The 22445-nt window shown below is 48.7% G+C and overlaps 1 protein-coding gene across 7 annotated transcripts in view; it reads right to left on the minus strand.

Annotated features, from left to right (window-relative positions):
• Positions 1 to 1592: 1592 nt before the first annotated feature.
• Positions 1593 to 22445, minus strand: part of TENM2 (teneurin transmembrane protein 2) — a 462232-nt gene continuing 441379 nt past the window's right edge. For all 7 annotated transcript variants that reach the window (XM_072947258.1, XM_072947260.1, XM_072947265.1 and 4 more), the window contains 4 exons: positions 18843 to 19139; positions 15551 to 17165; positions 5332 to 5462; positions 1593 to 3722 (listed from right to left, as the gene is read on the minus strand). In XM_072947258.1, the coding sequence (XP_072803359.1) occupies positions 2961 to 3722; positions 5332 to 5462; positions 15551 to 17165; positions 18843 to 19139 (2805 nt within the window). In that variant the 3' untranslated portion in view covers positions 1593 to 2960. The remainder of the gene's footprint in view (positions 3723 to 5331; positions 5463 to 15550; positions 17166 to 18842; positions 19140 to 22445) is intronic.

The raw sequence follows: 22445 nt of genomic DNA on the forward strand, positions 1-22445 counted from the left end.
CACGGTATGCACACGTGCTTCCGAGGAGGAAGTTGTCCGGAGTGTGTTTGTTCTCCTGTTCGCTTTACTAACTCAGAGCTTGCTCTGCTGATTATAGGGCCCATGGGGTCTGACACCGGGTATGAATGAAGCAGGTTAGCCTGGCCTCTCCGCACCTCTCCTTCCACCTGGGGAAGATACTCCTGGCCTGGAGAGATGACCAGAAGGCAGCGGTGACTCAGAGCACTTGCAGGGTCTCAGGGTGACATGCCACTCAGACTTCCTGGAAAGGTTTTGAAATCAGCCACAACTATGTTTGAGTCATTCCACCACTTACAGCTGGGTGATAAGTGGCCTCAGTTTCTTCCTGCAAAGTGAATGATACTAGGAGCTTGTCCTTGCAGTCTGTCTACTCAGTTAACTTCCATTTCTTCCTTGAAGGCCACCAGCCTCGTCGTCTCACACAGTTGGCCACATCAGCCCCTCTACCTGTCTTCCACACTGCATCCAGAGGACTTGTTTATGAAATTAAAGCTGACTCCCTCTTGTTTTTAGTTAGAAAAAAAAATCCAGTCTTTAATAGGTGAGTCTTCTGAACCCTGCCAACCTCTTCTGTTTTCCTGCCCAAGTGGCTATGTGACCACAGTCCCTTTGCACATACGGTTCCCTGGGTCTAGGAAGCATTCCCTTGTCTTCACCTGGTTAACTCCTTAACTTTCAGACCTGTCACTTCCTTTATGTTCTCAGTCTAGGTGACAGCCCCAATTATGTACTTCCATAGCTTTGTAAATCTCTCCTTCTTGGCACTTAACATCCATGTCATTTTCACTTCTTAGTGTAATTATTTGACTGTTTGCTGTGTGCAGCCCTGACTGTAAGTCTTATGAGGTGAGGGCCCCTAGTTATGTCTGCTCACCTCCTTTATCCCCAGAACGTAGCACAGGACCTGACACAGGGCAAGCTCTCAAAATAATGTTTTTGAATGAATTAAAGGTGAGGAAATATTGTGTTTAGAGAACTTAGCACTGTTCTTGGCATGTAGTCAGCATCCATAACTATGAGCTATTAATGATGCTGCTATTATTCTGACTGGAAGACTGGTGGGGAAAATTTCATCCAAATCATAAGTGAAGTTCTTACATAGCCCTGAGCGTGCAAGTTTTGGGGTAAAGTGATCTAGTCTGGAAGGAAATAACACATGTATAGGCACGCCCACACAGAGCCACACGAACGCATGTATGTTTCCCCCGTGTTGTGAGGGTGTTTGCCTTCAGTTTCCCGCCAGCACCTTCCAGGACTAGAACGTGGCAGCAGGGAGACTGTCCCAGGAGGGCTGGAAAGACCTGTCAGGGAACTGATGGGCCTGAGGGTCCTCATGACCCCAGGTCCCCCCCTGCTCCTTCTCACCTCTGCTCCGTGCACAGCAGGGGCTGCAGACGGAGGCAGTGATCAGTCTAGAATGTAGAGCAGTTCAGGGAACAGGAGGTGCCTCTGACAAAATCTCCTCCAAACGTTCAAAACTCCATCTCTGCCTGTGCGTCCTGACAGGTCCCCTTTTCTCCCGAAACTTTGACTTTGCCCTCACCTCAAAGCATTTCCACAGAAGACCAGTGTCCACAGGAGTTTTAGAGACTTTATTTATGTATAAACAATTTAAACACTTTGCCATAAATTATCTTTGCCTGTCCCTAGTCTTTGCTTAGCAGCAAATTAAAATTAATATAAAAACTCGATGAACAATTCATACATGTATATTACAAAAAAGTTCCTGTACCAAAGTTCTTATTAGACTTTTTTTGTTCTTTTTTTAAACTTTTTTTGTTGTTTTTGTGGGTTTTTAAATTTTTTTTTATTCTCTCTCCTCGTGGTGACTGTCATGTGATTGTCTCAGTTTCTGGACCAAACAAACACACTAATAATTTAAAATCTCAAACAGTGATTGTGCCTTGAGGCTTATGTATGTACAGGGTGATCTGAAGTGGTGCCCGTTAGCAAAAGAGTGTCACGATGCCACACCTCTACTGCAACTGATACCCACAAACTACGGAATCTAAACAGACTACACCCTGTAATTGTGTATTACTGTCCACAATGGAATCTTCAAAGACAAAAGAGTATGAAATTGATCTGTAGTGAGTATAGCCACCATTGGAATTAAATTTTACACTCTTGCGCTCAAATAAATTAGCTCAGGCCGAGACTAAATTGGGACCTGAGAGTTAAGTGCTGAACGGTATTATTTCGCTTTGATTTTCGATATGAATTTCCTTCTTTTTTTTTTCCCTCGTGTTTTTCTATATATTTTTTTTTCTTTAAAAAGTATTTCCAGTGCTCACTCTTTCACTTTTATCCCCCCCCACCCCAGTCGCTACACACAAATCACCCCCAAAGTCGTGGTTTAAATGCACCTGTATTTGTTGAAAGGAAAATGTCTGTAGTTTTTGTCCAACAAGCAGTCTGAATCTGTTCTCAGCTGGTCCGGTGACGCTGGCCCTCACGGATGGATGTCTGTGCGTCGCTCACGTGTGAATGAGTGAGGTAATAGAACATGAGGCCGTCTCGTCTTCATGTCTTTGTTTTTCGGTCGGTGTGTTTGTTTTTGTTTTCTGTGTGTGTGTTGTGTGTGTGTGTGTTGTGTTCTTCTGTTCCTTTTGGACACGTCGCGTCTCTTAGCCGTGAAGACCCAGAACAAGTGGGTCATATCTTAGGGGAACTTGGAACCGTGTCGTGTGTCCGTTCATTCATTCGTGTGTTCTGTTTTCCTCAGGAATTCGCGGCCGGGCTTGAGTCTACTTCAGGAGGTGGGACTTCTCGCGTGGGCAGTAGCATTTGAACTCAAAAAATGTGAGCCTTCTTGCCACTTGGGTATCCTAAAGCAGCCCGGCCTTAGTGCCCCTGGTAGGTCTTCATCTCCTTAGGAGAGGAGATAACAGTCACTCCCGCTGAGCCATCCGGACGAGGAATGGCAGCAGGTTATTTTGTTACCTCTTTCCCATCTCGTTCTGTCTTAAAAACTGGATGTTGCTGCTACTGTCTGCCAGCTCGGGGTACTGCTCCACCGGGAGCACGTAATAGCCCTCGTACCCTTGCACGCGGCCCGCGCTCAGGAGCTGCTGCTTCTCGCCCTCCGTCCACAGGCGGCTGCCCTCTCTGCCGTCCCTGGCTTTCTGCTGCTCCTTGGCCCAGGCGGTGCCCAGGGCCCTCTGCCTGGCCTGGTCCAGGACGCGGGCCTTCTCTTCGTCCAGGGTGTCGGGGGTGAGGCCGTAGCGGACGCTCAGCAGGAGCGTGGAGTACTGGAACTCGATGTTGGTGAACCTTCGAGTCCTGCCGTTGACCAGCAGCGTGGGCTGCGACACGGTCACGTTCACCCCGCTCTCTAGCACCTTGCGGCCGATGGTGGTGCCCAGCGTGACCAGGTCGCCGTCGGCCGAGCCGATCTTCACGAAGTAGTGGGTGTCCCTGCCCTCGATGGTGTAGTGCATCTTGTCCAGGTAGTAAGCGTTGTTCAGCACGGAGGCCACCTTGCGGCTGTCCTCGCTGGCGATGCTGGACACGCCGGTGGTCACCCGTCCTTCTTTGATGGCGAACATGATGCCTTTGCCGATGATGGGCGTGGTGGTGGCGAACCAGTGGCCCGCTTTCTCTCGGATGCTGGCGTGGAGCTTTTTGGAAATGACCTGCCCTTCGAGAGCCATGAAGGCCTGATTATGCCTCTCGGTTGTCTGCTGGACACCTGTAATGAGCTGCGGGCAGAAGAAAACACGGAGAGCTGAGGAGGGGGCAGGGCGGCTCAGTGACAAAGGCTCAGGAGGAGGAAGGCTTGGGTGCTCCTGCCAGAGTGAGTCTTGGGTCTGTCGGGATGGGAGCTGGGATCACCCTCCCTTGGGAGCTGGGGCAGGCTGGCTGGTTTTCCAGTGCTCCGAGGGTGTGGCCTGTCCACCTCGTAACTGTGCCACTCACCGAAGAAGGTGGTGGGGAGGTTCACCACCTGGCCGGCAACTGCACCCAGGCCTCCCCCCTTACCCCGCCTCTCCGCTGCTGCAGAAAAGCCACTCTGCCTGCTGACGGTTCGGCAGTTGCCTTACCCACTTCAGAGCCAGGAACACCCCGACCTGGAGGGCAGGGCGTTTACCTGAGGAGCTGTGAACCCCGCTTCTGGGACCTGCGTGTCTTTGCGTCCAGTGCCCTGGATGTTCATTCACTTCCTGGGGTCAGGACCTTGCTCCTCAGAGTACGGCCAGCAGCTGAGGAGTCCCCGGGCCCCTGTCCCATTAGAAAAGCGGAATCTCCGGCCTCACTCTTGACCTACTGAGTCAGAAGCTGCATTTCAACAGGCACTTGAGGTGGCTTGTGTGCATATTAATGTCTGGGAAGCACCGGAATAAGAGATGCTGGCTTGGTGGGCCAGGGGGACTGTCCCTGGGCTTTCTGAGTCATTTGCTCTGGATCCTAGCCCTGCTTCTGCAGAGCGATGAAATCCCCATTATCTCCTTGGCCTTGAGTTCTCTACTCACAAATTACAACTCATCTCAATTGGTGGTTGGGGGACAGGCTGGGATAATGGAAGAGGCTGTGCTTGGGAGGTAACGGCACTTAGATAAATGAGCAAAATGATGGCTATTCATCCACTGACTGGTCCCCAAGGGGCAGAGCTGGGAGAGCGCTGTTCTCAATTACCCAGCAGCTCTTCCTGGCCTCTCTCTAGTCTAGTTACACAGCCTGGACAATTACTCAGAGCAGCTGAGACCTTGCGGACTTTCACTGGGCCGAGTGTGGGTTCTGCAGCGGGGAGTATCTGAGCAGCGATGTCCAACTGTGGCCGAGGTCTCAGCTGCACCCAAATTGAAACTGACCGCCTCTCGGTCGTTACTGAGACACCCAAGCACAAATTACGTTCTGAAAACTCAATCTGTACACATTTGGGCCATAAAACGCTGAGGTTTTATGTGAAGCATAAAAATGTTCTTTAATGGGACAGAGACTGCAAACCACCATTTTATTACGTCCCATAAAAGCCAAAAGGGTTATGATCTTGGAGTCAGTGCAGATGGTAGGTTGCTGCTGGATTTCTCTGTGCTGTTGTTAATCAAGGAGCGACTCAAGGGTATATTACTGAACAGATAATGATGCCACAATTAAGGTAATAATTGAGGCTGGGAAGAAATATGTGCTGTGCCAGACAGGTGACAGCATGGACTCACTTTCACACGAAGGCACCACGTTTCATGCCCCTTTTATACCCAGCTCCAGTGTTTTCCTCCGCTACTGACGTGCCCTCGGCTCCCACACGGTTCTGTTTGCCAGCGGGAATGATAACCATCTTCAGGATTCTCAGCAGGAACCTCCACTTACCTGTCCATTCTCACTTGCTTGACTCTCTGACAATTCGTAGGGAGGAGGCACGAAATACATTTTGGCTCTTGGAAAGCCAGGAATTATGTTGCTAAGCTGAAATCCAAACATCACAAGCCAGCTTTTCACATCTATGGTGGAAACAAAAATAAAGAGTTCTGAGATCATGAAGGGTAGAAAGCCACAGAGGACCTTGGAGCGAGAACAAAATAAAACGGGCGGATGGGTATGGGGTCCAGCAGGAGGGGGAGGCGAGGGCCTGTGAAGTTCTCCTGGTCGGGACCTAGGGCTGCTTTACACGGATTCTAGGAAGCAGACGTCCTTCTGGACGTGGTCAGTTGATACCCCCCACGTGGTAATTTAGGATGGTGCTGGAGTAAGAGAGATCGACGTTCAAGTCCCCGCGCTGTGTGACCTTGGGCAAGTTCCTGCCCCTCTCTCAGCCTTGGGTTTCTCAGCAATGAATTGGGATAATAACTGTACTAACCTTACTGGGTTGTCGTGAGGATTGAAGGAGAAAATCCACGTAAAGGGCTTATCATAGTGCCTGGCACTTGGGTTGCTCAATAAATGTGAACTTCATTTGGCAAGTATTGAAGGCAGCGTCTATTAAAGGCCGGTCAGTGTGCTTAGAAGCGCAAGACCCAGTGCTGAGCTCGACGTGATGATGGTGAAGCCAGTGCAGGACCCCTGGGCGGGGCCGGCTGCAGGAGGCCGGCTCGTTACGGAAGCGGGGTTCCCTGAGCGTGTGGAGTGCAGAGAGTCGTCTGGCTCCTGAGATGCTTTTTTCTCAGGTGCCTGCTCTTCAAGGAGAGGTCAAGAGAGAGCCCTAGGTGCTCAGAGTAAGACGGCCCTTCTCTGCTAGGGGTCCAGACTGAGTGGGCCCCACTGTTACTCTCACCGCCTCTTTCCCTGAATTCCTTCTTAGCGATTTCATTATCCAAGCTGTTGATCCTTCCAGCATCCCTGCCTCTTAGGTTTTTGATGATCCTTCCCCCACTAACTCTCCTGCTCATCCTCTGGACCTTTGTCATCACCAATCAATTGGATCCCCCGTGATAGTCATTTCCTGTACGTCACCCTCTGACCAGCACCTGGACTCTTTCTAGTTCACTCCCCTTTTGTCACCTGACACCCATGTTCCCTGACCTCGGACCTTCAACCTACCCTAAGCTTCTTTTCTGTCCCTCAGCATCTTGGTCTCGCTTCTGCTCTTTCCTAGCACACATCCCGTGGTCGATCATTACTCATTCCCTCATGTCTGTTCTCAGAGCCTTGCCCTTTTCTCACTTCAGCACACTTCCTTGCCGAAATCACAATTTTGGTTAAATCAGAGAAGGCTCTGCCTTTCCGTGTTTGTCCTTGTGTGGCCCAAGGGGGCAGCAGACATGAATGTAACTGTGCCGACTGGCGTCTCTAAATTCCCAACCACAATCCCAGTTGTGCCTTCCCGCTTGCCTGGCAATCCGACTCGTCCCGTCCTCCATTCAGTCCTTGCCCCATTCTGCTGGGTGAGTCTGCCTCTTCTCATCTCTCCTAAAACCTCCCACACCTGCTTTCCCTGCTTCACTGTAGCAGCTCACCTTCTTTCCTCTTCTCCTAAGAAAACTGGTGAAGCCAGAGGGGACTTCCCCTAAACTCTCATCATATTTACCACCATCGGCACCCATACTCCCCACCTCCTTCCCCTCGTTACTCTAGATGAGCTTTCAAATCAAACCTGCACTAGGTCACGTTCATTTTTGCCCACTCAAGGATGTCACTCCAGCAACCCCTGCCCCCCATCAGTTTACTCCCTCTTCTAATGGATCAGCCCCATCAGCTTACAAACACGCAACTGAATGTCCACCTTAAAAATTCCTCCCTTGTTCCTACTTCTCCCTTTAGCCATCACCCGTTTCTCATCCCCTTTACAAGAACTTCTCAAACTCACAATAATTCTCTATACTCAGCTGTCTCCCATTCTCCTCTGAACCAGGCTTCGCTCCCAAATGCTCATGAAAACAACTCTCATCAAGGCCACAGATGACCTCCATGTTGCTAAGTCCAATGTTGGCTGTGGTCCTCATCTCATTTGACCTGTCAGAAGTATCTGACCAACTGAACGCTCCTGCCCCTCTCTCTTTTTCTTGGCTTTCTGAACATGACAGTCTCCTATTGTCCCTCTCGTACCTTAGTGGCCACTCCGTGTCCCTCTTTGGTTCCTCCTCATCTCCCTGATCTTAATGTCAGGATATCCTAGACTCAGTCTATGAACTTTTTCTCCACTCTACCTGCTCTTACAAACATGGTGACCATATCCAGCCTCAGGGCCCTAAATACCATTTACATGCTGGTGCCGACTCCAAAGTCTGTATCTCCGTCCAGGACCTCTCCCTAGGCTCCAAACAAACATATCTAACTACACTTTAAACTTCTCTCCAAACCAGAGTTGAACTCCTCATCTTCCTCCTCACACCTGTTCCACCCAATCTTTTCCATCCCGGGTTAGGGCAACTCCATCCTTCCAGCTACCATCCTTGGCTTCTTTTTCTTACTCTCCATGTGTAAACCATCAGTAAATATGTCACTTTATAGGGCAGAGGGTATATAGCTCAGTGGTAGAACATGTGCTTAGCATGCAGGAGGTCCTGGGTTCAATCCCAAGTACCTCCATTAAAAAAAAACATAATAAAATAAACCTAATTACCCCCCCACCAGAAAAGAATACTTTACTTAAAAAAAAATTAAGGTAGGGCTCACATAATATAAACTTAATCATTTTAAACATTTTAAAGAGTTGAATTCAGTGGCTTCCAGTACATTCCCAGTGTTGGACAACCGTCCTTTCTCTCAAATTCCAGAACACGTTTGTACCCCCTAGAGAAACCTCGTACCCACTGGCAGTCATTCTGCGTTCCCCTTTCCCTTGGTCCCTGACAGCCACCACTGCTTTCTGTCTCTGGATATGCCTGTTCTGGACATTTCCTATAAATGACCTCATCCATGATGTGGCCTTTTGTGTCTGGCTTCTGGCTTCCTTCTCTCAGCGTAATGTTTTCAAGGTCCATCCATGTTGTAGTCTGTGTCATATTTCATTCCTTTTTATGGCTGAATAATATTCTCCTGTTTGGATATACCGCATTTTGTTAACTCATCAGTTAGTGGATATTTGGGGTTTACACTTTTTTTTTCACTATTATGAATAACACTATTAGGGACATTCATGTACAGATTGATTTTGAAAACCTGCTTTCATTTCTCTTGCATATATATCTGAGTGTGGAATTGCTGGGTCATATGGTTAAATCCTTTATGTTTATTTTATTATGTTTATTCATTTAATTTTTTTTTTACTTCTACTTTTAAAATAGACCAGAGTGTGTGTCAGCTTCTCGCCACTTGCCCCACCCCCACCACGCCCACCACCTGCACCCTGGCCTGTCATCTCTTGCCTGGACTTCTGACCGGCCTCCCCCTTGACCTCTGTGCTCTGCACACTTCGTCAGCCCAGTGGCTGGAATAAGCCTAGAGACACTGGCCAGACCCTGCCCTGCGTCCGCTTAGCACACCCCAGGGACCCCCATTTCTCTCAGTGAGAAAGTCTGAGTCCTCATGGTCTGCAAGGACCCTTGCCGTGATCGCTCTGACCTCATCCTCTCCTGCCCTCTCTCGCTCACCCAGCTCCAGCCTCTGTGCTATTCCTCAAACATGCCAGGTGCACGCTGACCTCGGGGGCCTTGCCACCAGCCACCCTTCTGCCTGGAGTGCACTTCCCTAAAGGGATCTTCTGACTTTCTCACTGTTTTCCCTTTTTCAAGTCGTATTCAGCTGTTGTCTCTCCCACAAGGCCCACCTCAGTCACCAAGTTTAAACCCTGCCCATCCCCAGCCCCACAATCCCGAGTCCCCTTCCTCCCCTCAGCCCCCACCCCTACCCCCAGGGCGGTGGCCACTCTCTTACGTGCTGTCTCATCTGGGTGTTCATTGTATTTACTGTTTGTTGTCTGTCTCCCTCACTGAGAATGTAAGCTCCGCCAGGACAGGGAGTTAAAAAATCTGTTTTGTTCACTGATGTCTCCCCAGGCAGGCCTGGCACAAAATAGGTGCTCAGTAAGCATCCGTGGAATGGATGAATGAACAGACACTGAACAGTTGGGGCAGAAGCTCCCGTGAGCAGTGTGAGTGACAGAGAACTACCTGCATCTGCCTGAGAACGTGCTTCTCAAGGGGTGGAGTGAGGTCTGCCTCCCTCCTGCCCTGGGACTGCTGTGAGGGATTTAGTGTTGACTGTGCTGCTGGGCATACAGGCTGAGACGAACCCCCTCATGGGAGGGACTCTGGGATCCATGGCGTATCCACTGGTCTTGGGTCCAGACTAGCTCCTTGAATGACTTGGCAACTGCACGTATTAGTGATAGCCCGTTGAAGAGTCATTTAACATTAATAACCATAAGAGAAGTGCAAACCAAAACCACAGTGAGATACCACCTCACACCTGTCAGAATCGCTGTCATCAAAAAGCCAAGAAACAATAAATGTTGGTGAGGATGTGGAGAAAAGGGAACACCTGTGCCCTGTTGATGGGAGTGTGAACTGGTGCAGCCACTATGGCAAACAGTGCGGAGCGGTCCTCAAAAACTGAAAACAGAGCTACCATGTGAGCTAGCAATTCCACTCCTGGGTATTTATCCAAAGAAAACACTAATTTGGAAAAAATATATGCACCCCAGTGTTCACTGCAGCATTATTTACAATAGCCACAATATGGATGCAACCGAAGTGTCCACTGACAGATGAATGAATAAAGAAGATGTGGTGTCTGTCTGTCTGTCTGTCTAATCTATCTAATCTATCTATCTATCATGGAATATGACTCAGCTATAAAAAAGAACGAAACCCTGCAATATGTTTTACAACATGGATGGACCTGGGGGGTATTAGGCTAAGTGAAAAAAGTCAGAGAAAGAGAAGTACTATGTATGTTTTTACTTATATGTGGTATCTAAAAAGCAAAACAAATGAACAAATGTAACAAAACAGAAACAGATTCACAGATACAGAGAGCAAACATGTGGTTGCCAGAGGGTGGAGGAATGGGCTAGAGAGGTGAAGGAGATGAAGAGGTTATAACTGCTGGTTATAAAAGAAGTAGGTCAGAGGGATGTAATATACAACACAGGGAATACAGTAGTGTTGTAATAACTTTGGTGCATAATCTATAAACGTACTGAGCCACTATGTTGTATACTTGGAACTAATATAATATTGTAAGTCAACTATATTTCAATAAAAAAGGTCATTTAAGAATACAGATTTGAAATTGCCTTCAAAAGTGTGGCAGCATCAAGCAGAGAGAAGCCTGGCGTTAGTCCAGCAAGGATTGTATGTATCCACGGAGCATCTGTGCAGAGGTAGTGCTGAAGGCGGTGCAGTGTGGGTTTCCAAACTTTGGATCTTCGTGGTCAGCCTTTGTGATCACCGGTCCTGACTGTTTTGCCATATCCAGGTATCACCTGGACCAGTATTTACTATTTAATTAAAAATACTTTTTTGCCTTTTCTACTTAAGTAAATCCACTAAACAAACAAAACAAAAAACTTTGTCACTACATTTATGAGAAAGCAGACTCACTTGAAAGCAAACAGAAAATAACTAAATTAAAACAAAGCAATGCAATTAAATTGGAGCATGATTTTGTTACCTGCTACTGGGGGAGTCTTAGACCTGCTCTCTCCATTAAAAAGGGAGATTAGAAGTGTTAACGAGGTGTTAAATACATGCCAGCATCCAGAGGAGGATAAAAAGAGCACTGAAAAGAGACTAACTTTCCCCACCTTTGTTTCCATGTTATTTAATACCTCACCTGTACAACATATAAAACCATCCCATCTTTCACCAGGGACGTGGAGGGTGTGGAGGGAATCCCAAGAAAGGCAGGTGAGGTCTTCACCCTTAGACGAGTCTCCCCACCCTGATCTGTTCCCTGTAGGGATCCCTCCCTAGTAGCCAGGAGGCCACGTTAAGAAGCCCCTGCCTTGGAGACCAGACATTTCAGTGGCAGCTGCCATGAACAGTAATAGCTCATGTCATCTACCTGTTTTTTTTTTTTTTAAAGTTTCTGTCATGGCTTGTTTTCTGAATTAAACCTATTCTGGAATGTTGCTTGTCTATTTCTGCAAAAGGCACTTCTGGCATCACACAGATGCCCCTCCTCCTTTCAAAGTAATTGGTGTTATCTGGTGACAGGCTCCTTAAACACTCTGTCAAGAGGGAGGCCTTGAGGTAGGAGCTGGCGACGTGGCCCCTCCTCACAGCTCATCCCCCCCCCCGCCCCGTGTCCTTCACGTGCGTGTGCCACTGAAGCACGCGCGCGCTCTGGAAGTCACTGTCAGCCCAGCAGGCGAGGCGCTAAGTGAAGACACAGGAGAGGGTGGGAAACTGGACCCCAGAGAACCCGACTTCGTGCTCGCGTGTGCCTGGGCTTTGTGGGACCTGCCGGGGAGAAGGGTGGGAGCCAGTCAGTCATCCTGGGTGACAGCGAGGAGGTTTGCTTCCCTGGAAATGTAGGGGTTCGGGTTTGCCCGAGCAATGCCACTCAGGGCGGGGCTGGGATCTGTTCCGGGGTCGAGCTGGAGGCCCCTGGAAACCCTGGAGAGCTACTCAGGTGTGGTGTCCTCACTGCTCACCTACACACTCCCGGCTCCGAGCCTGTAGCTGCTTGTGAGTGAACACGTTCCTACGCTGACCCCCTTGCGATCAGCACAGTGTTGCCAGTGAAGGCAGTAAGGCTCAGAAAGGTTAAGACATTTGTCCACGTCACACAGCCGGTGACCGGCAAGGCCAGAATTGGTGTCTGGAGTCGTACTCGGGTTCTAACGGCAGAAGGGACGGGTGGGAAGACAGGCCAGACTTGAGCCAGAGCACAGGTCTTGGTTTGCCCTGAACCGAGGAGTTTCCCAGGATGCTGACGCTGGAGAAGCCTAGGGCACTGCAGGTTGTTGGTGAGGGGGCCTGTCTCCCAGTCTGTCTTTCATATCCTTTCTTCTAATATCTTCATCACAGATACACGAATCATCAATGTATTACTGTAAACAACAACTCTTAAAAAGGGTGCATGCTTAAAGCCCGTGAACGGGAGAGGGATCCACTCCTTGCCCTCCCTCACCTCTCCTGGCAGCTACACCTCTGTTCCAAGTGTGATTCGTTTTAATTCATTTGAGCTCCTAAGAGGTTTTTATTGTGCGCGGCTCTCCTTTGTGCCAGCATTTTGGGGGAGGAAACAGCCCCCTCCAGCCTCAGGAGCTGTCTTTTGCATTCAGAGAGCTCTGTTCCCAAACAGCAAAGATTCTTTTGAGCCCCAGAGAGAGAGAGAAGGTTCTGTTGGTCGAGTTCTGGCTGACTATGTCTTAATTACTTCTTCCCCTTAAATTGTGAGCGACAAGTTCAACCACTCCGTTCCTCTCCTAAGATGCAAATTAAGACTCATTTAGTGGGGAGAGCATAGCTCAGCAGTGGAGCGCGTGCCTATAGCATGCACGAGGTCCTGGGTTCAATCCCCAGTACCTCCGTTAAAGAGAAATAAATAAAAACCTCATTAATCACCCCCCCAAAAAATTTAAAAAAAAAAGACTCATGTAGATGGGGTTTACAGGTTAGCCAGCGTCGGCGTGCTGGGGGTGGTGCGGTGTTCTCCGCTGGGGTGCAGTCTCCAGGGGACAGCTCGCCGGGTCCTGCTCTCTCCACCCAGACCCCTTATTCCTGCTTTGACTGCAGACCATCAGCCCTCTGCCTGGGGCTTCTCTAACACTACCTTTTATTTTAGACTCTTTCTAATGGTTTCTAGATTCAGTTTTGTTGGACCTGGTACAATCTGATTCGATGCCCATTTATTGAGTCTCCATGAAGCAGTGGAATGAGAAGAGCCATCCTGCTATTCAGAAAACTCTGCTTATTTTTTTTCTCTTGTCTTTTCAGGAGAACCAGGAAAGTTGCTGAGGGGGTCGGTGAGGTTGAATACATTCTGCGAATGGTTTTGTTTGGGTCTTGGCAGCTATAGGCGTCTGTTCAGTCCACATTAAGGGCTTTCTTTTTATTTGCCTCTGGCCAGTTCATCCCTAAGGTATCAAGTGCCAAGCAAGGCTCTAGGAAGCACAGTCTTGGGGGTTGGGACCTTTTCCTTTGAGTAAGACAGGCATGGACTGCCTCCCCATTCACATTGCTGCCTTTGTCTGGAACAGTCTCCCTCTCCCTCCCCACTTCATAGTGGTCTCTGCTTAAATGCCACCTCCCCAACTCCGTGAGCACCCTAAATGAAGGAGACACTAACCATCACTCTCTTTAATCCCTTATCTTTTTTTGGGGGGGGTGAGGTAAATAGGTTTATTTATTGTTACTATTTTTTAATGGAGGTGCTGGGGATTGAACCCAGGACCTTGTGCATGCTCTACCACTGAGCTCCACCCTCCCCCACCACCCCTTACCTTTTAAAGTTATCTTCATAGACCTTATTATTGGAGATTATATACATATGGGTGTGCATTTTCCTGAGAGGTCCTTCAATTTGAAACTGCAGTGGACTGGGGGACAAAAATCACGCTAAGCCACGGGGAAGGGGGGAAGCCCTGGCAGAGGAGCAGGGCAGGGCCTCCTGATGAGGTGCATTGGGGAGAACAGGAGGAAACTAGCTTGGCCGTAATTCCTAGACTCCAAAGGTACCAGCTACTTTTGGTTGTGGGGGAAGGCTAAGTTCAGCTTCAAAGGCTCTGGAACTTGTCAGTGAGGCACAGATCGCCACAAGGTGACGTTGAAGGTCATCTGTTTCTGCAGCATGGGGCATGGAGGGCCGTGCTGTGCTCCACGTCGCTGCTGCTTCTGTTCCTATCTTGGAGATGGATGAGTGCTCCTGGGTCACCTGAGGATAGGGACTCTGGGCTTCATGCTTCCCTGGCCCCCAAGAGCTATGAATTTCCTGGAACTTGGGGGGCCTTGGAATTGGGGTCCCCATCATTGCTCCTCTACAGTGCATGGACAGGTGAGATGACCCTGGATTCCTTGCTGAAGGTTGGTCTCTTTCCTTCCTTCCTCCCATTCATCCATCCATCCATCCAGATTTCCTTGCTTATTTCCCTAAGGATAAGGACTTTATCTTGCTCTCCACTGCATCTCGAGTTCTTATATGTCAGATGAAAATATTCGTTGAATAGGTGAATGGATGGATGGTTAGGTGGATGGAGAGAGATGCGGTATATGGATGGATAGGGGCCTCATTTTACCAGTTTCTCACGTATCACGAGGAAGTGGATGATTTGCCCTTCTTGGCTCCTCTATCCACACCCGTCTCCAAGCTTCCTACGTCCTTTTGACTTTTGCTCATAGTCTTTCTTCAGCCTTGAGCTCAATTCTGCCAACCAAGATCCCCTTCATCCTTCAGGCTCAGTTTGACGTGGGGCCCTTCTGTGCTAACGTCAGAATGTTCAAATCTGAAGTCATCTGCATGTGTACTACGTACACGCACACACACACCCCTTTGAGAGAAGAGTGTTTGCCTTGTTTAGCACTGTGTCCCCAGAATGGAGCATGCTGCTGCCCTATAAATGCTTGTTGAATAAGCAGCTTAACAAACGCTTACGTGGTGGCACAGACTTCACTCTGCTTCGCATTATCATTGGTTACTTGTATCTCGCCAGCCTGCCTGTGAGGTCAGGAACCGTGTCTCAGTCACCTCAGTCCCTATGCTAATTCATTGCTTCGCTGGCAGTGATGACGTGAATAACACGGGCAGACAGCCTCTTGTGACGTCTTCTAAGTGCCAGGCACTAGGCTTTACCTACGGAAGTTCATTTACTTCTTACCATCCCTCTATGGTAAGTGGGCCCTTTTGCAGGGAAGGAAACCAGAGCTCAGAGGCATTGGACAACTAGCCTGAGGTCCTCTGGCTTATAAACAGAATTTGAACCAGGTATTTCTGAGACCGGAGTCCCATTCTTTCCCCCTTCCTAAGGTTGTTTTCCTCTTTGGGGGTAGGAAGGGCTCTTATAAAAGCTATGTCAGCTGGATGGACTTGAAAATGGTCAGGACATGTTCTAGTAGACCTGCCGACTGCTCTGATCCTGTACTGCCAGTGTATACGGCCCTCCGGGAGTCTCCCAGAGGCAAGACCTTCTTGGAAGTTCCTGACCGTCCTCCAGGACAAACCCCCGCAGGGAGCCCCTGCCCACCCAGGGCGGCGGAGTCCTCACCTGTCACGTAGTTCTTCAAATCCAGCTCGTTGCTGAGAGGATTGTTGCTCTTGAACATATAGAGGTTAAAGGGGGCCGGCTCCTTGCCCACGTTTCTCCACATGGTGTAGTCCGGGGAGGTCCATCGTCCTGCCAGCACGTCGTAGTCGCGCTGCGTGAAGTGGACCAGCTTGGTCAGGGGGTCGTACAGCCCCCCGTGGAAGCCGATGACCACCTGGAAGTCGGGGTTGGAGTCATGGTAGACCTCCCCGTAGGCAGTGTACTGCAGCTGCTTGACCATGAGGCCGTTAATGCTGAACACGGCCAGGGGGGTCCCCGTGTTGTCCGAGGCCACGTAGTACTCCTCCCCACTGCTGCTCTCCATGGCAAACAGGTGACCCTGGAGGTCGTAGTAGAGCGACGTTATCTCCGAGTTGGAGTGGTTGTAGACGTGGGTGATGCGGGTCGGGTTGTGGAGGTCGGAGTAGAAGTACTGCAGGTGGTGGCCCAGGCTGGTCTTGCAGGAAGCCCGCCGCCCCACGCCGTCGTAGCGGTACTGGACGCTCCAGCCGCTGGCCTTGTTGTAGGCCCTCGTGAGGAGGCCCTTGGAGTTGTACTCAAAGGTGTCGGCCCCTCGCTGGCACAGGTAGCCGTCGTCGTCGATCCTGTACTGCACGTCGCCGAGCCTGGTGAGCCGGTCCCGGAGGTCGTAGCGCAGGGGCATGAGGCGCACGCTGTTCCCCGGGTTCAGCAAGTGGAGGTTCCCGTTGAGGTCGTAGCTGTAGCGCCAGGTGGGGCGGTCGTTGACGGCCACGCTCTGGAGCTGCCCGTCCCCGTCGTAGTCGTAGGTGTACTTGGTGGTGTTGGCGTAGGGCCCCAGCTTGAGCTCCCTCTTGATCACCCGCCCCATGCTGTCATACTGCACCGTCATCCAGTACATGAGGGACCGGAACATCTCGTACTGCACTTCCTTGATCCGCCCGTGGGTGTCGAAGTGCTTGCTGAGGGTCATCACGGCAGTGGTGATGATCTGGTTGATGTCGTAATAGATGACTCCAAACTTGCCGAAGTGCTCCACCTTGCCGGAAATCTCGTCATAGCGGTAGAGGTCCACGGGGAGGGGGGTCTCGCTGATGACCGGCTTGATGCTTGCGATCCGGAAGCTGTTGTCGTGATAGGTGTATTCGAACCTGGCGTTGACCATGCCTTCTTCGGAGAACCTGTAGATCTGCTTGTCCACGAGTGGGCCAATCTTCCGGTATCTGATGGTGCAGGAGAAGCCCCCACTTTGGAGGCTGACCATCTTCAAAACACCGGTGGTCTCATCGTACCCGAAAGTGATGGCAGTGCTGTCGTAGACAATCTCCGATAGCTTGGAGAGTTTCCCATACTTGTAGAATACCTGGCGCCCAGTGCCCAGGAAGGACGTCTTTAGGATGCGGCCATCGTCACTGTAGTCAAAGATGACCGACGCATTGCTTTCCGGCGGGTTGTAAGTGTTGCGGATGTAGCCAATGGAGGTGTGGGTTGACATGCTGTGCCGGGCGACGCTGGGCATGGTGACGGCGTGGAGGCGTTCAGAGGAGTCATACTCGAATATGTACTGACGCTGACTCTGAAGCAGGAGGACCATGGACTGGAGGAAGGAAAGGGGGAGGGAATACATGAGTCGGTTGCTTAGGACCAAGCACTCAAACGGATAGAATTTATTCCATGTCCGCAAATATCAATTCAGAAGTCATGAAAGCTGCAGTAGTCTAGACCAGAGATTACAGGTGAGCTGACCTCCTCGGGCAGGCTGCTCTGTGGGGTCACGGTGACTACTTAAGAGCAATGCTTCCTAAACTTTAACGGGCATGCTAAATACCCAGGGATCTTGTTAAAAGGCAGATTTTTTTTTTAATGGAAGTATAGTGAGTTTACAATGCATCGATTTCTGGTGTACAGCACAGTAGTTCAGTCATACATGAACACAACGTATATTCATTGTCATAGTCTTTTTCACCGTGGGTTACTACAAGATATTGAATACAGTTCCCTGTGCTGTACAGTATGAACTTGTTAATTGGATTTTGTGAGAATCCTGTATGTTGGAATGAGACCCTCTGCCAGAGTTCAGTAGGCATCCCGTGCGATTCAGTGGGTCTGTAGACGTAATTCTTGGTGTATTTGTGGGAGAGGGCAAGCTGTGAGTCCCTCTACTCTGCCATCTTGGCTCCACCCTCAAAAGTGTGCTTGGACCGCACTTTGAGTAGTAAGGGGTTTGAGGGCCTGAGCTGCGAGGCACTGAGTTTGCCTCCGGGATAACAAGGAATCCTGAGATTGGTTAGAAAGGACTGCTGCTGGCCCAGCAGGGGACAGATGTGGGACACGTACCATGTTTTGGGCACCCCTGAGTAAATCTAAAGACAAAGCACACCCTCCATCTAGAAGCTACTGAAAAGATTCAGTAACCGAGTCATTGATTCTTTGGGGGAAAAAATGGCCTCAAACTTGAGGCCATGGGGAGAGTCTTGCCTCCCCTGGTCAACCATCCTAGTATTTTACGGCACAATGAGAACAGTACTGAGGAGGGACCAGAGGGACAGCAGCCCCTCTTAGCAGCTCTGTCTGCAAGTGACCGCTGTCACGAGGAGGCAAGAAAGGAAGAAATGGAAATGGCCTTGTGTGGAGGTGAGTCCAGGTGAGGGGCCCAGGCTGAGCAGCCCCTGGCTAAAATGGCTAGGTAACCAGGGCAGCCTTTAAAATTCTCGGCTTGTACCCCGAAGGGACCTCTTTTTACTGCTGCGCCAACCTGACCTTTTCTACCTGAATGTGATTTGCAGATGCAGGGAGTTATGCAGAGAGAATCTGCTGGTTGGTTCAGCCAGTAGGCCAAGTAGCAGGGTGTTGCTCTGTGTGCTTGAGTTTTAAGCAGAATTCCCTACCCTGATGGCTTAATTTCAGGCAAGGCAGAAATGAATCACTGTATTTCCAATTCATAAGGAATGAATAGCTGTCCTGCCAGTGGGATGAGTCTGTCTGCTTTAATAGCACTGGTTTTTTTTTTTTTTTGGAATCAAATCAGACAGTCCATCCTTTTTGCCATCACTGAGTGGCTAGCATTTTTTTTTTTTTTTGCTTTTAATGGTAGTAATGCTTAGCTACAAATAACATTTTCCTTCGGATTTCCCCCCCTCCCAGAGGGTGGGAGCACCTTGGAGGGTCTAAGTAAAGATGTTAAAATGTCTTACGGCAAAGGCATCAGGTCAGCTTAGGAAGGGCAGCGTGAATGAGGGTGCCCCAGCTGAGCGGGGGTGGCCTGTGCACCCACCTTATCTAGGTAGGAGTAGCTCCACACTTTGCCGTCGGCGAACATGCGGGACACGATCCGGCCTTGCTTGTCGATGTCCGTCCTCTCGCTCATGGCCCCGCGCTGCAGGCCGGCCAGGCGCCCGTTGAAGAAGTAGGAGACGTTGACGGCCGCCAGCCCGCTGCTGGGGAGCCAGAGGAAGGGGCGGCCCACCTGGTCGTAAATGATCCTCAGGGTGAACTTCCGGTGATCATCATAGATCTTTTCTGTCCGAATATTCCGGTCATAGTCAATGGACAAGAGATTTCTTCCATGGACCTAGGAAAACACAATGGGCTTGTTTTGAAACACACTGGGGCATGTTAGCTTAGGCTTCTCAGGGACATGGCTGGCACGGCCAGGGCGTGTGTGTGTTAAAAGAAGAAATAACCTTGAAGTTACTTTAGTTACTTACTAAACTGTCAATCACATAGAAAATGGTAATACATGTAGAAAATGGCAGTACTTGTAGGGTGCCCTAGAATACAGAAATGAGGCTGCTTCTGATCGGAGGTGACTGATCTGGGCATGGCTGCCATGGGCAGTTGGGTAGGCTGTGCACTGTGCAATTACCAGGTTGCCATCATGTTGTAGATAGCGTGAATGGTGAAAACTGTGCAGTGCACACATTACATAGCCATACACAATAGCCCTGGACCCTGGGGTTGACTGTCCTGCCTGGCCACCCCTGGAGGGCAAGAGAATTTGTATATTTGCACACTTACAACCCTTTTGGGCATGCCATCAGCTAATGAGTAGCTAGTGATCTGTAAGAGTAGTGCCAAGATTTCTTTAGAAACCTCAAGAAAAAGGAAGATGAGTAGGTCTTAGAAATTTATGTTTTACAAAGACCTGGGAATACAAACCCTCTTTCCAATGTGAAGTCCTTTACCTCTTCCATCTAGAGAAAAATCTTGCCCTTGTCAAGGATGCAAGACATCAGTGAGGTGATCTCAGCTGGACTGAGGAATTCCAACAAAGTTAGGAACTGGTTTCCTTAGATTTGAAAGGAATAATGGAACACAACCAAATATAATTTAATATTTATTTAGAAGTTGATCTGATCAGAGAAGAGAGCCTGTCCCAGAAGGCAGAACAACTGAGAGACAAGACTCTGGGTTGGGGAAAGGAGATGGGCCCTGGAGATTCAGCCAGCCCCGAGTGGATGGTGGGAAGTGAATGAGATAAGGCTGATTCAGCCCAGGCTCTCTGAATGTGACTGGCTGCAAATCCAGACATCCCTGGGGAGACTGCTGATGGCAAGGGAAGGTGTGAACATGCAGAAGGAAGGAATGTGAGAGACAGCTGGTACTTCCTCACTTTACCCTAATAATTTGATAGCACTTAGCAATAGCGATGATGGTGGTGACGATGGTGATGCTGGTAATAGTAACTAACATGTGCTGAGGGCTAGTCTGTAGGGGCCCTGTGTTAGGCAGTTTGCATCCACTGTGTAAGCTGATGCTCATAAATGAGGGGACTGAACCTGGAACAGACGTTAAACACTAGCTCAAGGTCACACAGCAATGAGGTGGTAGGGTTGGTCTGCAACTTCGGTCTTCAGACTTTAACCAGTTAGACCAACTAGCTTTACTGTTTCCTGTGTTGTGTGTGCACTGAGTGCCCTGAGATGTGTCAGACAATGAAGAGGCAGTCAGGCATTGCTGGAGCCCTTGAGGGCTCCACATGGCCGCTTTAGAGGAGACAGGGAGTAACTCTGATGTGACAGAGCGACACCCGTATGCTGGGGAACAGCATCGCACCCTGGCAAAGAACTGCATCTCACAGCTTCCTCTGGAGACCCGGGTGGCTACAGTGATTTAAGTGGTAGTTGCTGGCTGGGTCTTCTGGGACCTTGGAGAGAGCAGACTCAGCTCAGAGGTAGGAACCCTTTTGTTCTTCCCACTTTCCTCTTTTCCTTAGGTGGAATGTGGATGTGAGCACTGGCGCTCCATTTCAAGTTTTACGTGCATGTCCTTAATCCGTTTCAGGTTACTATTTATGAGTGGTCTGAGGCAGGGGTCTAGGCTTCATTCTTTTACATGTGAATATCCAGTTTTCACAACACCGTTCATTGAAGAGACTGTCTTTTCTCCATTGAGTACTCTTGGCACCTCTGTCAAGTACAGTTGGCCATATAAGCTTGAACTTACTCCATTCTATTCCATTGATCCATATGGCCAGTGCCATACTGTTGTGATGACTTAATAGTATAGCTTGAAACCAGGAAGTGTGATGCCTTCTGTGTTGTTACTCTTTCTTAGGAGTTCTTTGGCCATCAGGGCCTTTTATGGTTCCATATAAATTTAAAAAAATTTTTGTCTACTTCTATAAAAAATGCCACTGGAATCTTAATAGGGATGGAATTGAATCTATGGATTCAGTTTTGGTAGTATTGACATTTTAACAATCGTAATTCTTCCAATCCATGAAACTGGGACACCTTTCCGTTTATTTGTCTTCTGTGATTTCTTCTATCAGTGTCTTGTATTTTTCAAAGTAGAAATCTTCCACCTCCTTATTAAATTTATTCCTAAGTGTATTAATAGTTTTGGTGCTACTGCAAATAGTATCTTTTTCTCCATTTCTTTTTCAGATCACCTGTGAGTGTATGTATAGAAACACTGATTTTTGTTTAATGTTAATTCTGTATCCTGCACCCTTACAAAATTTTTTGATTAGATCTAACCATTTTCTGGTTGAGTTTTTAGGATTTTCTATGTATACAATCATGTCATCTGCAAAGAGAGACAATTTCATTTCTTCCTTTCCAGTTCTGATATCTTTATTTTTCTTGCCTGGCTGCTCGGCTGAAACTTCCAGTACTATGTTGAATAGGAGTGGTGAGAATGGGCACCCTTGTCTTGATCTTGATCTTATGGGAAAAGCTTTCAACCTTTTACTGTTGATTATGACGTATCTGTGGGCTTGTTATATCATGACCTTTATTATGTTGAGGTATGTTCTGCCTGTACCTAATTTGTTAAGAGTTTTTATTAAAGACAGGTGTTGAATTCTCTTAAATGCTTTCTCTGCATACACGCTTTTCCTTTCATTCTGTTAACGTGGTGTATCACACTAATTAAATTATTCTGCACATGTTGCACCACGCTTGCATCCCAGGGACAAGTCCCACTTGATCATGGTGCGTGGCCCTTTTACTGTGCTGCTGAATCTGCTTTGCCACTGTTTTACTGAGAATTTCTGCATATATTCATCAGGGATATTGGTCTGTAGTTTTTTTTTGTGTGTTTTTGTTGTTTTTTTGATAGTGTCCTTTTTTTGCTTTTCATATCAGGGTAATGCTGGCCTTGTGAAAATGAGCTTGGGGGAAGTGTTCCCTCCTATGATTTTTTTTTTTTTGGAAGAGTTTTAGAAGGATTGGTGTTAATTCTTCTTAAAATGTTTGGGAAGATACACCAGTGAAGCCATCTGGTCCTGAGATTGTCTTCATTGGGAGGTTTTTGATTACGGATTCACTCTCCTTCTGAGTAACTGGTCTGTTCAGATTTTCTATTTCTTAGTGATGCGGTCTTGGCAACTTGAATGTTTCTAACAATTCTTCCATTTCTTTTAGGTTATTCA

The sequence above is a fragment of the Vicugna pacos genome, chromosome 22 (assembly GCF_048564905.1).
Source record: "Vicugna pacos chromosome 22, VicPac4, whole genome shotgun sequence".
Classification (NCBI taxonomy): Eukaryota; Metazoa; Chordata; class Mammalia; order Artiodactyla; family Camelidae; genus Vicugna; species Vicugna pacos.